Source organism: Lagopus muta, chromosome 24 (genome assembly GCF_023343835.1).
Source record: "Lagopus muta isolate bLagMut1 chromosome 24, bLagMut1 primary, whole genome shotgun sequence".
Classification (NCBI taxonomy): Eukaryota; Metazoa; Chordata; class Aves; order Galliformes; family Phasianidae; genus Lagopus; species Lagopus muta.
This window is the reverse complement of record NC_064456.1, coordinates 3303987-3321875: the sequence shown is the minus strand read 5'-3', so window position 1 is coordinate 3321875 and position 17889 is coordinate 3303987. Positions and strand designations below refer to the sequence as shown.

The 17889-nt window shown below is 45.9% G+C and overlaps 1 protein-coding gene across 4 annotated transcripts in view; it reads left to right on the top strand.

The window, feature by feature from the left end:
- The window catches only part of KCND3 (potassium voltage-gated channel subfamily D member 3), a 96786-nt gene that overhangs the window by 67683 nt on the left and 11214 nt on the right, over positions 1 to 17889 (top strand). For all 4 annotated transcript variants that reach the window (XM_048925752.1, XM_048925754.1, XM_048925751.1 and 1 more), the window contains exons 3-4: positions 2630 to 2792; positions 13456 to 13557. In XM_048925752.1, the coding sequence (XP_048781709.1) occupies positions 2630 to 2792; positions 13456 to 13557 (265 nt within the window). The remainder of the gene's footprint in view (positions 1 to 2629; positions 2793 to 13455; positions 13558 to 17889) is intronic.

The following is a 17889-nucleotide window of genomic DNA, read 5'->3' as shown; positions in this document are numbered from 1 at the left end:
TCCGCAGGTAATTCTGCAGCAGATGCAGAGGAGTTGGCACTGGGAGGAGAAATTCTCACTCTCACGCCTGTGCCACCTGCTCCAGCCAGTGCCAGATTGCTCATCGCCGTATCTCTCATAATGGTTTTGCAAGCAAACTTCTGCAGCCTCCCAGAAAAATCCTTCTCTGTAATCCCAGATCTTCCCTGAGGGTGTTTAAAGCATCTGCTCTGAAGTCACAAGTAATGAGGAAACTCAGCCTTGGGTGTAAGGAGAAAACTCAACGAGACTGTGAGCCAAACGCTGATCATTATACTTTGTACAAATGCACTGAAAGGCTTTCTCTCAGTACTCCAGGTCACCAAGATCATGTTTGAGGCATATGATTAATTTTCAGCCCTATTGTGTTAAGGGGCAGCAGGAAAAATGGAGAAAGATTTTTTTAGAACAGTGTTAAATGAGGTAGAAGACCTTGTCACTTGGCAAGAGCTTCAAAACTATCTTGGCATAAAGCAGCAGCAGCTAGAAAGTTAACAGACATAAATAGCACGTTATTGATTTGTGGTATCGCGAGGGGTTTTAGTGCAGTGAGTGCAGGTGAATGCAGAAGGATTCTGCTTGGAACAATTAAGCTTTCACAAGCAATGTCTGAAAAATAAAGCCCCTGCTATAAATCACTTTGCTTTTCAATATTTGCTCCATCTAACTCCAAAATATCCCAAAGAAATCCCAAATGCCATCTGATAGCAGAGAGAAGCCTCTCGTTGCCACTCGAAGGTTCCAGCCTTTACTTCTAGCACCGTTTTCCTGTTTGCTACAGAACTTCAGCAGTGCTTGCAGTGGGGCAACGGCACAGCCTGACCTCCTGAGCCACAGAGGGAATCCATGCACTCCAGTGGTTTGCAGGTGGCCATTTTGGTGCCAAACCTATTTTTTCTTTTTTCTTAAAATAAAACACCCACTAAATGGCTCACTGAAGGCTTCAAGGCCAGTGAATTCAGTCAGCATCTGTGAGAATCGTGCTCCTGCTGTACTCTGGGGGCATCAGGCTCCAAGGGAGCTGTTTGCTACACGATCAGATCGCACCTCCACTTTCTGAATGGGTTTCCATTTGCCCATCAGCCATTTGCAGAAGAGAGCTTTGAAGTCCCTCGTAGAGGGCTAATTGCAGAGGAGAACGAGCCTCCAATGGAGGTTTCCATTGCACAGGCTGAGCTCAGGGCAGCAACATCTGCACTGCCAACCTCTAGTGCCCACCTGGCTATCAGGAGCTGGGCTGTGAGGTGCAGTTGGTCACAACTAAGAGGCTCCATCACCTGGGATGCCACACAGGGATTCTGTCAGGCCAAACTGTAAATCAGACTTCAAAACCCCAATTACCTTCGCTGTCACACAGCACCCAGTGAGTCAGGGCAGCCAGGCACATACCTGAGGCTCAGAGCAGACTCAGCACCATGTGTTCTATGGAGGGACAACAGCCATGCTCGTTCCCATTGCCCTAGTGACTGGCCACAGTACACAGCACATTGGATTTCTTAGAGCTGATATCAAAGCTTAAGTATCAAACTCCTGCAGAAAACTTTTGTAATTTGCAAAATAAAAGCCACAAATTGGAGAAAAAACAAAACAAAACACACACTTGACAGGGCAGTGATTTGTTATGTGCAACCTAAAGAACCAAATCAGCACAATCTTCTATCTGCACAAAAAGGGCTCTTTCACCTCTGATTCTGCTGGTAGTATTTAACATACAAGTTACAGCAGTCAATGAAAAGATTGCTGGGTCAGACTGCACAGAAGTTTGAACGTTTTTCACTTGGATTTATGCCTGAGGATTCATCTATTCCTGAATTCAGGCTTTGAATGAACCTTCCCTTCTAAGGGAACTGGGGTGTCCAGAAACAGAAGTGTAAATCAGTCCTCATTGGCAGCTTGATACAGGGAATGAAAATATATGAACCTGGTCCCAGGCAGACACACAGGGTTGTTAGGGCTCATTTACACAGGGAGGTGGGTGCTAACAGCGCAGGGCTGCGAGTTGTTGTGCTCAGCAGCTCACATCCATTCTGCAGGCAGCACCCTCCATTGGTTTAGCTCAAGTTATCATCAGAGCACCTTGCAAGGCCACTGCTGGGTTGACAAAGTATGGGCTTGTTCAGCCTGGAGAATAGAAGGCTGCGGGGTGACCTCATTGCAGCCTATCAATACCTGAAGGGAACCTACACCCAGGAGGGGAGTAAACTCTTCAAAAGGGCTGATAATAGCAGTACTAGGGGAAATGGATCCAAGTTGAAGGAGGGAAGATTTAGGTTGGATGTTAGGGGGAAGTTCTTTACAAGGAGAGTGGTTAGGCCCTGGAACGGGCTGCCCAGGGAGGTTGTGGATGCCCCGTCCTTGGACGTGTTTAAGGCCAGGTTGGACGGGGTCCTGGGCAACCTGATCTAAATGTGTATGTTTGGTGGCCCTGCCAGGCAGGGGGGTTGGAACTACATGATCCTTGAGGTCCCTTCCAACCCGGGTGATTCTGTGATTCTGTGATCTGTTGCTTGCCTAAGCTTTGCTGTCTGGATGCTCACAGTACCTAAAAAGGCTTTGGGAGCCATTGCATGGGTCTGAAGGGGGAACCTCCCCTGTGTGTGTTTCTCCCCAGCTACGGCGACATGGTGCCCAAGACCATTGCTGGGAAGATCTTCGGCTCCATCTGCTCGCTGAGCGGGGTGCTGGTCATCGCTCTGCCCGTTCCTGTCATCGTCTCCAATTTCAGTCGCATCTACCACCAGAACCAGCGTGCTGACAAGCGCCGGGCGCAGAAGGTAAGCAGCTGTGCTGGGCACACAGCATGCACACAACCACAGGTAACATTGCAAAACAGCTCCAAAAACAGCTCCAGATCAGTGCTCGGTTGTGCCCCGGTTCACTTTTTCCTTTATTCCTTGGACCACGTTCCAAGTGATGGCAAGGAAGCATAAGACCAAGGCTGATGCAGATATGATGGATTGCTGCTTTTATAAGGTCTGCTATATTGACAAGCAGTGTATAATTCCTCCCATCTGAATTTCTAATTCCCCTGATATCAGATTAATTTCTGGGCTGAGAAAGTTTTCTCAAGTCAGAAGTGTGACTAATTTTCACATGAATTTCACTGCATGAATACTAAAGAGAACCAACAAGCCAGCAGCAGGCGGCCGGCCGTCTCTCTGGGGATGGTCAGGACGTACACAGGCGAGAGCAGAATCTGCTTTGGTAACAGCCTTGTTCCAGCATCAACCTGCAGTGATTAAATTTCTTCTTTGGGAATAGAAGTTTAGTAATAGTTAGAACTCTGTCCCCATCTAATTAAAGTCACAAAGACATTTACGTGGCTTTTTCAGGACGGCTGGATACAGCTCACTGCGCTTTCTCAGTCCTTGAATACATCCTCCAGCTCGTTATAAGCAGAGTTGAGGACACACAGCTTTGAAGAAGTAGCACAGACATCTTTCCTAAGTTCCCAGCGTGCTAAATAAATTCTTTTTCTCCTTTAATTGAGGATTATGTTATTATTATAAACTGAACTTCTTCCAAAGCACTGACTCCAAGAATCATAGCTGTGGCAAGCGAGTCTGAAGGCTGCCCATGCTATGGATCATTCTGCTGCTGGCATGAACTCAGATGAAGCTGTCCAGTGAGAAATAATTGAGGCAAAAGTATTACAAGAGCATCCAGTTGGAGGAGGATGCTGAGAGCTGAAGGCTGAGGTGTGAGTAAGGGGACGGGGGTGGCTGTTATAGCGGCCAAGGAGAAAGGTTCCTTGAAAAGAAAGGGGGAAGAGCAGAGAGCAAAACAAAGCCACCACCAGCAGTGATTTAGTCAGCTCGGAGGTAAATTATTCCTTGCCAAACCTGCACTGCAAGAAAATTAATTACGGGGAGATCTGGCAATCTTAATTTATTGTGCTGTGTCATCAAGGTTTGTTCTCTGGAAGGCAGCAAGGACCAGGTCACTCTGAATGGGAGACAAATTGATCATGTCTGACAAGGTTCACTTCTGTAAAATCGTGTTGGTTTTTTCTTCCCCCAAAGACTTTTTTTTTCCCCTTTTTCACTGCCGTGCTAAGAATAGACCTTCCTGACATTGAAGTGATGCCGTTCTTCACCGAATGTCACAGCCTCTGGTTTTAAAGGAGAATTTGACACTTAACAGACTTGACAATTGAATGACTTTGTAATTCAGGTAGTGCTGGTGCCTCCCTTGCTGCACTCAGCTTGCAGTTTGTCTGGTGCTGGTCTGAGGATGGCTGCTCGTGCCTTTCTACCACAGAGAGAAAAGGCAGAGCAGCCAGGAGCAGCTGCAGGGCATGCTGCTCTTTACCAGCAATAAGAAAACCCAAACAGCCTATTGCTAACAAGTTAGAGACTGTGCAATTAACAACCCCAGATGACAATGTTACTCCCACTCGAGCAGGATAGTAAAGAAGTGCATGGCTGAAAGATTGCCAAAAATATAGCTGTAAAAAGAATAAACATGGCCAGAGAGCTGGGTGCAGCAACATCCCAGAAGGGCACAGGGCTCTCCTAAGGTTTGCTGCAATGTTCTGGACTCTGAAACTGTCAGAAGTCCAATAAGGGTCATCTGCCTTGAGCAGACTCCACCTGCCTTGGGGTAAGACCAAAATCAAACCACGCCACCACAAGAGCTCCAGCAGGGGCCTCTTGCACAACAAAGTATGCTCCTCACATTTGTGCGGAAGGAGAGGAAGCAACGTAAAGGCTAAAGCACTGTGGAAAACCCTTTCTGAGGTGTGTTTATTCTTTAAGAGATTCACAAACCGAGCCCAGACACTGGAATGGCCGATGATCACAGAGGGATCAGCCTGGCTATTGCAGGGCATTCCATGGGGCTGAAACTGAAGCCACCTTCTTCTAGGAATACAAAACATGAGAATTACAGCGCTTGGTTTCAGATCTGCAGTCAAAATGCTCTTGAGGACTCTAATTTTCAGTCCATCAGATTCGTTTTGTTTATTACCTGGCGCCCTCTGATCCCATGAGAACAGGCAGAAGCCTTGAGAAAGCCTTCTAATTTCATCCCATAAGCAATACGTTTCCAGAGAAGAACTGAAGCCCCCAATTTAGGCAAGAAAAGGGCTACCTGGGCAAAAGTGTACTGCAGAGCAGCTCTCACATCCAACTACAGCATGGGACTGAAAGCTGCAACTTTGGCTGTCAAGAAGCTGACGTACAAATGAGGCGAGGCAGAGGAGAGGACACACTGCCTGGTGGGTGAATTAAAGAGTTCCATCACACAGCCAATAGCAGCAAAGAAAGGGACGTGGGGCAAGGGAAAAAGCCATATCTTCTCAGATGGGAGTTGACAAGAGGAAATAGATGGAGGAAGGTTACTCCAGAGCACAGAGCTCCTCGTGAGATGGTTGCGCACACGCAGCCGCGACTGCAGGCGGATGCAGAAGTAACTATGGAGATGCTGAGAGGGGCTTCAGCCACGAGGAAGGGAGAGTAAGGACGCAGATAGCTGATTGAGGCACGTTGGAAACAGCCTGTTCCAGAGCTGCCGTCGCTCCCAGAGGCACAGGAAGCAGCCACAGCACTGCCAAGAGGGAAAGCGGTGACGAAGAGAATGCTCAGTCCCAGATTTGTGTCATCATCTCACCCATGAGAAAGACAGCCCACACAGCCGTCAGTAATAGGGCCATTATAATAATTGATTTTCTACAGAGCATGGGAGTCGGCTTTGAAACGTTCTGTTTCTCAGCTGACACCCTAAATTTTGGAGGTGGGTTAGCGAGCTTCATTCAGAGCGTGGAACAGAACGGCCAGAAACACTGAGCAGAGCTGGGAGCTCAGCGACAGAGCATGACTCAGTCCCAGCAGGGGATGGGGTTGGGAACTTCAGGAGGGAGAGAAACAATAAGGTTAAATCTGGAGCTGGCTGACATTTAAAAAACATGGGTTTGGGTTGTTGTTGGTTTTTTTTCTCCCCAACCACAACGAACCTTCATGGAATATGCTTTCGTTGTTGCTGATAGTTAACAGTTACTGACAGGGAGAAAAGACTTCCTGTTCTGTTTTTGTTTTGATTTTTAAAGAGAGATTTCAGTTCTCCTGGGGTGGGTCAGCGTTTGCTGCATCCCCCATTACAGCTCAGGGGGAGGAACAAAGCAACCAGGAGCCCTTCCTCACCACTTGCTTTCCTGGGTGTTATGAAAGAGGAATTTTCCACCAGTTCAGCCAGTTTGAAATCCCTGGGTGCCAAATTACATAAAACAACTAGCAGTAACTACCCCATCCTCTGAAAGCAGCGATTGAAATCAGCAAGCTAGAGCTTATAGGTTTAGCCTGCAAAGCAAGCCCATTTATCTAAATACCAAGCCTGTTGTCAATAGTGGCCCAACGCCCAGCTTAAATCATACCCATGGATATCCAGAAGCTTCTCTGCACTTGTTTCAAGCCTTGAGGCCCTTTCACATCACATCTCAGCCATAAACAGGTAACAGCCACGATGCTCAGGAACCTGATGCATCCATCCTGGGGCTGCTCCTCGCAGGAGGTACCCACTCCCACCTGTTGGAGCTGGGCTGTGCAGCAGCTCTGGCCAGATGGTTCATTATGTAGCACAGTCGGTAGGATTTGTAATGGCTGAGGTTGCCTGCTTCATCCCAGATGTCTGAATAAATGCAATCTGAAATTGCCTTGTCAAGGAGACCAGCATGCAAAAGCGTTCAGCCAAAAATGTCATCAAGCTTTGGATGTGGGTTCTGGAGATCAGAATCTTCGCTATAACCTCTGTGAATTACTTATTTTCCTGTTGCACTTAAGTAATGCAGAATCAAGTGTACTGAGGGCTGTTCAGCATCCATGCAGTCCCATCTACGCACATAACAACACCCCTGTGCCAACTGCAATGCGTGGTTATGCCTAGATTAAGGGACATGGATGTATCCACAGGCAATAAAGTGGGTAGCAATGGAAGTAAAGCTCATTACCATTGCTCATTTGTGGCATGCCAGCAATTAGCAGATGAAGAGCAACATTTTTCCTCAAGACCACAAGGTGCTGAGATGGCAGCAGAGGTCTCTATGCGCCCTGGTCTGTCAGATGGACAGGAAAGCCCTGCAGCCTGCCAGCACGTTGCTCAGGTCCTCTGCAGCACTCCTCTGCAGACTCTCCCAGATGTCTTTCACAGGCCAACTTGAAAAGTCCCAAATCTCAGTATTCCACTCCTCCCACTCCACCCAGCAGCTGCGGTCTGCAAAGTCTGACTCAGAACACATCTTTGTTGCTTGGAGGTCATGGAAATCCAATCAACCAGTAGCAGAAGGTATCTTCAGCATCAGATCAAGCTCTCAACCAGCACAAGGCAGATCCTTTCTGGGCACCAAGAAGAGCCTGCCACCCTCTGTGTCTCCCCATCACAGCCCATCTCACTGTTTTGACAAACACAGATGCTGCAGCATCACCCTCCCTCATTGTGACTCAGGCTTCCTTAAGCATAAAACCGGGATTAATCCACTTTTCTTCCTGGCTCAGTGGCTTCTCGCCATTCGTTCACGTGCACATACAGGCTTATAAAACAAAACCATCTCATGGCAATGCTACCCACAACCAGGATTTTACATTCACAGATTGGGGCTGCTGCACAGCAGTTCTCCCAGCCATCCCCAGCAGCAAGCAGAGCACCAGGAGCTGCCGGCAGTTTTCAGAACACTTTATGGGGAAGTCAGGGCCTGCCTGCAAGCATTGTGCAGGAAGAAAGAGGAGCTCGAGTCACCACACAAATTGCTCCTTTGGAAATAGTTTCTCTCGTCTCTCTTTGTCGCAGTAGAGCAGAACTCTTCTATTTACTATGCAGCCCACTGCCTGCCAGTAATTTGAGCCACCTGTTCCTCATGTAAGTGCAGCCATTTAGACCGAACTCAGCATTAACTCTGAACAAATACAATAATAAAGAGTAATTCTACGCATTGTCCGGGAGCTCCAGCATCCACAGCCAGCGCATTTCTGTCCACGTAGGAAACATCCAACATCCGTTGGTCGGTAACTGAGTCAGGACAATTAGGAGCCATTCTGATAGGAACGTGCAACAATGCTGGAATGCACAAACAAGGGCCAGAGCAGTGAGTAACCATGACAACTGCAGAGCTTTCTGCTGACAAACCAGAGAGCGCTCCAGCACCCGATATAGCACGAGAAGCAGGTTTTTCCCTTGATGTTTGCCAAATCAAGGCATGTAGCCAATGTTTTGTGGCTGTCAGTGTAAAGACGTGAGCTGTGACACACATTCTTCTATAAGCCTTCATTTACCAGATGTGACCACGGGATGGGTTTGTGAATAAAGAGCAGAGACGGGAAAAGGAATGGGGCTACGCTGAAAGAACACGTCAATATAATGGCAACTAATTAAACCTGGTGGTAAATACGTGCAGGCTGGAAATCAGAAGACATTTTCGAAATAAATGAATGAGGTTCTAAAATAGATGCCCTGTAGGAGTGAAAGCTTCACTCACACTCATCCAGAGCTTAAGTTCGTCATGAAAACGTACAAAAGGAAGTTGGCAGCAGGAAGGGACAAGCCTCAGTGCTGCAGGGACTTCCCAACCAAGGTGTGTGTCCCAAATCAAGTTTTGCATTATTTGGCTCTTTCCAAAGTTCCATTTCATCAGCCAGAGTACCTAAGAGCAGTCGTTGAGATCTCAACCAGAAGTTGGGATCCATTAAGCTCCATATTCTGTGCATCGTTCTGTAAATAGGTTGAACATCACCTTCAGCACTGGAGAAGATTAAGCAACAACTCCTGACATGATGTTCTGTTGCTTTAATGGTACCCAGGGTAAGTTATGATTAAAAGGAGAACCAAAGAGTTGGGGAGGGGAACATTTCATCTCTGGTTAGTAATGAAGAGGTCCAAAATAAGATCAAGGTCTGATTGTAAGAGGTTCTCCCTAATTGTATGGAATATAAGGAGTTTTACACAGTCTAGTTTTCAGACGTAGCCCTACACAAACCCCCAGAGCACGTGGCAGAATGTTTTAATGCAAAGATTTGGAGGAGCAAAGTCCAAATGCATAGAATTCCTTTATTAAATTAAAAAAAAAGTTGAAGTGACAGAAGGATTACCTGCAGAAATCAACACTTTAACTCTGCAGTAACTCCACTGCCTGCCTATTGCAACAGCCAGACGGAACGAGGGTTAGGAGAGTAACCACTGGTACTTATTATATGGGCCATTTGCTTCTTAAGCAGCTGTTATTCACACACACTTCAAATGCATGTAATGACCTGAGTCCTAATCTGGCAGCCCAGCCTGCTTCCAAGCTCTGCTGAAGTTGGCATAGCAGCTTCCCAGAGCCCTAAGTAGGATGGATGAGCATCACTTGGCTGTACTGAAGAAAGCACTCTACAGGCAGTAGATTCATTTAACTTCCTGACAGCTTTAATAACAATATTTAAATATATATAATTATTTTTTAATAGAATAACTTTGCTTTCCACGTGGCAAAGGAAAACTACTACAGCAGCCTGAGGGGCTAAACTATTCTCCATCAGATGAAGGTGTAATCCATTCCATTCCTAAGTTACATCCACGTACTGAGTTCCTGTTCAGAGATACAAACTGATGTCATTGCTGGATTCCTTTCAAATTTTGAGCTAAAACTTGATCTTTTCTGGGGTACCTTTGGCTCATTTCAGGAAGGTGAGAACATCACTACAAGAAAATACCTCCTGCTATTCCATACGCTGAGCCCCACTGTTAGGTCTGCTAGAACTCCATTTCAACCATTCCGTATCCCAAAAATCACTATGTGCTTTCCATCGAGAAGTGCAAACCCAAGGTAGCCACACACGCAGACAAATACCAGAAAATGAAGCATTTACTGCGTTGCTGTGATATTAGACCTCAGAAATAAAAAAAACACAAAAGGATTCTGTTGATTACTTTGGAGAACAGCTTCATTTCAGCCCTCTGAGCCCAGCAGCGGGCACACATTGCACCACTGGACTGCAGCTGTCACCAATGGCACTACTACTCAGACTCAGACCACTAATAGCTTAGGAGGAAAACCACAAAGCACTGTCAGCTGCCCAGCACAGTGGCACCTTCTGCCAGGAATGCTGAGCGTGGCTTTAGCAGATAAGGTGAGATAAGGATGATGCTAGCAGCAGGGGCAGCCCAGGGAGGGAGCAGGACCTGATACATGCACTCCATTGCCTTGCTCAGAGGCACTGAAGATCTGGAATGCTGAAGATGTCTGGCAAATGTGAAATTATGTCATAGGTTGTAACTTAATAGCTTATAATACCACATAAATCAAGAGTGAACGTCGTCTCCATAAGTACTAGATGAAAATCATTAATAAATAATAATTAGCTGTTTCCTGGGCCTGCCATCTGGTAAGCATTTCTCCTAGCCTGCAACTCCTGCTTCTTTCCTGCTCCAACGTATCAGAAGATGAAGGCACGCTATTCTTTCTCTCCTTCATTAGTCCCTTTGGGAAGTGCAGTACCCAGGATGCTGCCAGCCCCCTCCCTCACATGCACAGGGCTTCACAGCTGCTTATCCCAAATCTCCTTCCTTACAAAGCAGCAAAGAGACAGAAGTTATGGAGACCTGCCTTCCATCCGGCTCTGAAGAACGCACGTGCACCAGGACAACCAAATTAATCACTCGAACCTGCAAGTGGCTGTCATTAGTATTATTATTTTCATCCTAGAAATTATCTTCCAGATTAGGTCATATGCATTTTGAGATCCTGCTGTTTCCTAGCAACTCCTCTTACCACTTCACATGCAGACACAGTGTGCCGCTTTCTTTTCCATTTTTAGACTCTTGGTGCAAGGGTTATATTCAGTAACAGTGAGCTCAGGCCTGGCCCTGACGACCTTTAGTCTGCCACATCTGTGGGTGAGATGCAGAAAGCAGCCATCCCCACCAAAGACACTTGCAGCAGACTGTCAGAAAACCCACAGTCCAGCACTTGTGCCCTGCAGAGCAGAAGTGCTGAGGTAACAAAACTGCACCCTCAGGTGTTACAAACTGGCACCGTTTAGAGAAGTCTATCAGCCTAATGCTCTAGGTTAAATGTGGGACAGAGAAAAGTGAAGAGTTCCCTATAAAACACTGCTCAGCAAAGCTTGCGTGGGGTGCGTGAGTGCAAGGCTTCAGCTTCTGTCATTTGCTCCTCGCCTGTTTGTCAGGGCACACCTTTACTCTCAGCTGCAGTCAGAATCCTGCGCCTTGCACCAAGGTGAAGGTGAACCTGAACATCACAGAGAGCTTGCACTGCTGGGTCGGCATGCTTCCCAGGTAACACACAAACAGGTTTGAAGCATGGCTTTCGTACTGATTCTAGTCCAACTGGGGAAACTGTCTGGAGGGCCCAACCAATTTTAGGCACCAATTTTAATTAACTTCTCTAGCTGACTTAATCAAGATATCTACCAAATTTAATCACGATGCAGGCACGGTTAGGTGATGCGACTCTCCTAGACAGCCTTCTGTGTGAGGAAAATAGGATTAATTTCTGCCCTGCCCCACTGACATTTTTTAAAATAACAGCGTCTGTTCTAAACTACAAAAGCTATGGGGTTTAATTATTAAGATAGCTAGTGGCCCTATTTCAAAGAAGAAAAGAGAACAGACCTCAGAAACGAACCGTCTCCAGTCCATGTGGAGCACAGCTATTAATATTTGATCTCCTGCTAGCCTGGAGGCAAAGGGAATAATGTTCATTACAAGAGCCTAAGACTGAATCCACTTTAACAATTGACTGAACTGATGATGATAGCAACCGAAGGCGACGATGAAACCGTTCCCACTGTGTGTGAGGTGCCTAAGCTGTGAACTCGTACTTCCTGCAGCAAAAGGAGCTGATGTTCTGTCAAGCCCAGAAAGGAAAAGGAAAGGAAGCTTTCTGGAAACAAACAGACTTCTCACATCTCTCCATCTGGTACTTGGGCAGCTGAATCAGAAGGCTCTTCTGGAGACAGAGGTTTAAGTCTGGAATGAGCCAACTTAAGGAACGCAAACTGCTCAGCTCGAGGCTCAGGCAATGCCTGCCTGCAGTCCCTGCACGTTTTCATGCAGAGGTCAGCCTCTGTCCAGGTCCCAGAGAAAGAGCAAAGACCTCAGAAAAACAGGAGAACCAATGTCCCGTTCTTGTTGCATCTTCAGTACAGAGCAACTTTCAGACATTGCGCTCTCGCATACCCGGAGAGTTCACATTAAGATGGGACCAATGAAATCTAGGTGAAATACAGAAAAGAAATTCAATTTCGGCCATCCCCATTTTGGGGTGTCAAAAAGCATGTCTGTTTTTCAGGCTGGTCGTAACCTGTGCCTCCAAGTTAAGGCTGCCAACCCACATCCTGCACACGTTGTCTCCTGAGAAGCTGCCTGCTGAAGCAGGTGCTCCTCAGGTTCAACAGATCTTCCAAATACTCAGCCAGAGTCATTCATGCACGTACAGTAATAGAGCTCATGGAATTATTACACTCTCTGGACCCACGGCAGATATTTGCCTCTTGGCTTTACTCTTTGTAAAGCACATACCCATTAGCACCTCTAATTAGAAGGGAAAAAAATCACGAGTTCCATGTTATTTAAAAGATTATGCAGCATTTTAAAATACAGCACAATGTAATTATTTTTAATAGCCACAGCTATTTCATGTATTTACTTTTAATGGTGTTTGAGTCATAAATTAACAGTAGAAAAGAAAAAGGCAAATCAGCACTTGACAGAGAAGGAGACAGCATTTGAAAAGATTAACTGGGAAGCTGAAAACCTGAGGGATCAAAAGGGAAGAGGGCCTTATCAGCTTTTCTTTCTTGCTTTGTTCTGGACTGTTTTATCATTTAACTTGTCCCTCTGGAGGTCAGGGATAAATGAAAGTGAGAAGAGTGTTGATGCACAATGACTTCTGTCAGTTTGCAAAGAGATGCATGTTTTTGTCCCAAGTCCTGTATTAACAGCTAGCAAAGTTAATGAACTAACAGTGCTGGTGTAGAGGACAAAAGGAACAAATAAAGTGCCTTTCTGTGCTGCAGGACAAGGAATGCAGATTTTTTGATAGTATTTCCCAGCATTAAGCCAACAATCCATGCTATTCAGGTGGAGCAAGTTACCAAATATCACTCAGCTCAAGACAAGCATCTTAATAAGTTGCTGTGCATGTTACCCCCCACAGAAATGACTAATAACTTTTGAAAGAACAAACATATCTGCAGGAACCTCTCTCTTAACCTTTCTCTTATCTCTGGAAAGGCCGCTTGCACTGGCAGATCGTGCACTTCAGCTATTTGTACTCAGGCAGGCAGATCTGCACCAGCTGTTCTCAGCCACAGCCTCATCCTTTGAGCCCCCGCTTCTCACCCCCAGGACTTTTCAAGTACAGAGAGAGATCCTGAGACATCCTTTGTACAGATACAGCCAGCACAGCTGTGCCAATGTGTAACTGAAGCTTGTTTGTGCCTCCTGCAGAAAGCCCGGCTCGCAAGGATCCGCGTGGCCAAGACAGGCAGCTCCAATGCCTACCTGCACAGCAAACGCAACGGCCTGCTGAACGAAGCCCTCGAGCTGACGGTGAGTGCAAGAACCCCATCCCTGCTCCTCCAGGCTCCCTTCTCTCCCCATTGCCACCCAAATCACAGAATGGCCAGGGTTGGAAGGGAGCTCAAAGATCACAAAGCTCCAACCCCCTGCCACATGCAGGGCCACCAACCTCCACATTTCATAGCAGCCCAGGCTCCCATCCAACCTGGCCTTGAACACCTCCAGGGATGCACGGGGCATCCACAGCCTCTCTGGGCAGCTGTTCCAGCACCTCACTGCTCTCATAGCAAAGAATTTCCCCCTGACATCCAACCTCAATCTTCCCTCCCTCAACTTCAAACCATTTCCCCTTGTCCTGCTGTTATCTCCCCTTTCCAAGAGTTGATTGTACAGGACAGGAAAGCATTCCCTAGCTCCTGTTTCAGGCAGTTTGGTGGTAGGTTTATTTTTAATAGAAAGGCATCTGGAGGCTAATATTAGCTATTCAGGAGGAAAAATCTAAGTGCGTCAGATTGCTCAGCAGAATCAGTGAAAAGGAGGGGAGGTTATTACATTAAGCCTGATCAACACCAGAGCCAGTTTTAGTACATTTCATGGATTCCATTTCAAATAAATCAGCCTTTCTTCCATGCAGGGAGCAAAGAGCAAGATGAAGAATGTCTAATTGAGGCCCCCTGAACTCCTTCACGCATCCTTACTCGGGGCTTAATCCTTCAAACACCTCCTGCTTTCCCTGGCATGCATCCTTGCCAGGGTGTTGGCATCTGTAAAACCAAAGCTGAAAACCCCTTTCAGCTCCTGGTGTTACAAACAGCTCGTTAGGACCCGAGCCCACTCCTATGCAGTCTCAGTGGCACGCAGAAGCAAACTGTGCATCACATGGGATGCTACTCTGTGCACATGTGGGTAATGGAGTTGGGTCCTTTGCAACCAGAAGTGCTTTTAAGCAGACCCTACAAAAGCACTTTACTCCAAGTACACATTTGAAAGGCAGGATGCCTGGATCACTTTGTTCTCTCCTCCAAAACATGTCCTGACTGCACATCCACCATCTCCTGCTCAACACTGACAGATCTGCAGAGCAGCAACTATATGCTGCTCTCAAGGAAAGTTACTACATTAAGAATATATTGAGACCAGAAAGACAGGTCAGCTGTAGGCCACAGCTTTATTCCCCATACAAGAAAGGCTCAGGAGCAGGACAGCTCAGACGCCTATTTCATTCCCCAGGAACACACCAAAATAAATTGACTACTGAAGCAAATTTACTACCAAAGCAAGTTTAAAACTTGTTTTAGTGCTTTACATTCCTGCTTTTTAAAAGTGCCAGAAGAGATGAGCGTGGATACTCGGTTTTCACTTGATCTTCCAGACTGTTATCCCAACATGAATCTCCTCCCATCTCTCACTAACCAAAAATCCCTGCCAAGACCACTTGCAGAAGAGCAGCTGACACACCAGTGCTTAAATCCAAAGCGCACAAGGTTACAAGAAATATTTGGCTGCATGGCTCCATTTCCTGGCACTTGCCCAAAAATAACTGGAAAAAGGGGTCAATTTTTATTTATTTATTTTTTTCCCCCTACAAAACTATCATAAACACAGGGAGGATGACAAAAACATTTCTGAAGGGGCTCTGGAGGATTTATTTTGCCCGTTAAAAATTTTAGATATCTAGTAGCACCTAGAGCACTTTGCAAGCTTTCCTGGGTGCAGCTTGCTTACTGAAGGGCACACAGCTCTAAATGCCACCACAACTCCCCCACAGTTCACTAAGATCCATGATTTCCAGTTTGAAAAGCACTGATGGTGCAAATCGCTATTATTATTAATAATAATAATGATGTAAGACAATATTGCCACTCTAAGGAACTTCCTGTTGAAACAGCCAAAAGCAAAGGCTAAGAGGAAGGAAGAACTGCCATCTGCCTGTGACTTACAAGAAATAATTTACTAGAACAAGAAACCTGCCAAAGCCATGCCTGGCATCTGCATTACTGCCAGGAAACAAGCGTGAGGGCCATGCTCACACCCAAAGCATAACCCAAGTCATGTCTCTCCACCCAGAGACAGCAGCATCATTTCCACTACAGAAGATTCTTAGCTGTAAAGGATCTTGATTCTCACTTCAGCTTCACAAGGCAAGTTTTATGTCCTTCCATTTTATGGCAAGAAAGCAAACTATTCTTAAGAGAGAACAAAAAGTGAATGACAACGTAACCCAGCCAGCCGCATTTTTAAGCTGTAAAAACATGAAGGAACGTGACTTCTGTAGTTGCTGCATGAAAAGCCAAAATGTTACCTATATTCTCTGCATAACCCTCAGCCAAATTAGCATCCAACTGCTTTGCTGATCAGGTACACATCCCATTTTGATCCCTTGCCCAGGACTTGTGCTAGCTGTGATGGCCTTTCGTGGCCAGACTGCCATAAGGCAATTTGTTACCCAGCAGTGATTCCAACTGCAGTTATTCTATGGTCACAACTAGATGGTAGCCCTTCCTTCATTAGCAATCACAGAATACCACAATCTAGGTATAATTTCTTTACACAATCACCCTGCAGTCTGACACCTTAAGGGTTTGACCTACAGAAAAAACAAACACCCACCTTGCCCTAAAACATATCCTGGCTGCCACTCTGCAGTCTAAGTAATAAACTGGGGAAAGAAAGGCTGTTCAGGACTCCAGAACACGTACCACAATTTCCTTTCATTAGCACAGAATGAACACACTGACACCATCTTTCAAGGGAACAGCATGTCTTCAGCCTGTGGCCTTCCATCAGAGCAACGAACACAAGAAGGCAGGGATTGATCCAAGGATAGCAGCAGGAGGAAGTTCTGCTGCTAACAAGAACACAGACTCTTGCTTCAGAAACATGGATTTGTAGCATTTTGCTTTTGCCATGTAGACACAGAGTACTCAGAGCTTTTTCTTCTCATTTAGAGAGCTTTTTAGTGGGCTTTATGTCAGAAGCACTCGAAGGACGGTGAGCTTCCCATGGCAGCAGCCTACATATCCTCTTAGAGTTAATCTCCTTGTACAGCTAGCTGAAATTCCCTTTTAGCTAAAGAGCTAGGCTGTGTATATCCTAGGAACAGTAAGTTGTGGGGTCTTGTTCCTTTCCACAAGCAGGATCTCCTAAGCCATAGATAAGCATTATGGTCACTCCCACAGCACGGACAGCCTAAGCTAACCAAACCAGCCCATCTCAGTACACCAGAGTCCAATTCTGTGTGCTGAAGCACTAAGCAGACAGTAAAATAGAAGTATCTTCCATATCAGAACAAATGCTACAGCGTGTTTCAGTCTCCCTCGAGGCAACCAACAGCTCATGAATGCCTCCCAAGAACAAACTGAATAGGAGCTGGCATCAAACTCTTGTAACTTTAGCACCCAGCTCAAACAGAAAGCCACCCCCCTTCCCATTACAGAAGACTTTTCTAGTGAAGACACGGATTTTGTTTGCCTGCAGAAGTGTGGGTACAAGTAAATGCAATCTCTATAGGTTCCACCTATACTACCTCACAGTAGTATCAAAATGTCAACTGTTTCTGCAGCACTTGGCATCGCTGTTCAAGGGGCGATACTTCTTGCGGACAACAGGTTGCCCTTAATGGTTTCTGTTTCTGAAAGCACTGCTTTGGCTGAAGAAAGGAGAAAAAAAGATAAGGAAGAATCATACTCAGTGATACTACACTTTATCCTTAGTCGCTGCCATCCCTTGATCCATTTCTGTGTTCTTGCAATGGAAGACAAAGGAAGAGGCTGAGCTTTGCCACCAAAAATCTGACATTTGGCTTCCTTCTTCTGTCAGGGATCGGAAAGCTTTATATGAGGATTTGCTTGAGACAAAGATGCCTTTGCAATATGTGCTTTTCCACTCTCATTTTCCTGTGTTTCAATGCAGCCTCATATTTGCTTTAGGGCTTACAAGGACCTCTTTGGGAGATATTCCAACACAGACTTAGCAGAGTCAGTAATCTCAGCAGGGTAGGAACAGGAGCTGCTTGATTTGTTAGTTCACCAGAGAATTGTTAATAAGAAAAAATTCAACTGATTTTTTTTTTTTCTTAGGCTACTCCTAAAAATGCTTATGGGAATGCTCAACCTTCCAAAACAACAGCAACAAAAAAAAATCCATAACCTGCTAAAGCAGCATTCCTATAGGAATCTATTAATTCCGTGCACAGCAAGTCACTTTATAAATGTACCAATTTAGCTCTGTTTTGGCATCTATCAGAGACAGGATTTTTCCTTCACTTAAGGATCACAGAACCATCCAGGAAACAGCATCCAGAACATGTGTTTGTGGTGAATCAGTGGGACACACGGGTGTAGTTAAAAGCAATGCCTTCAG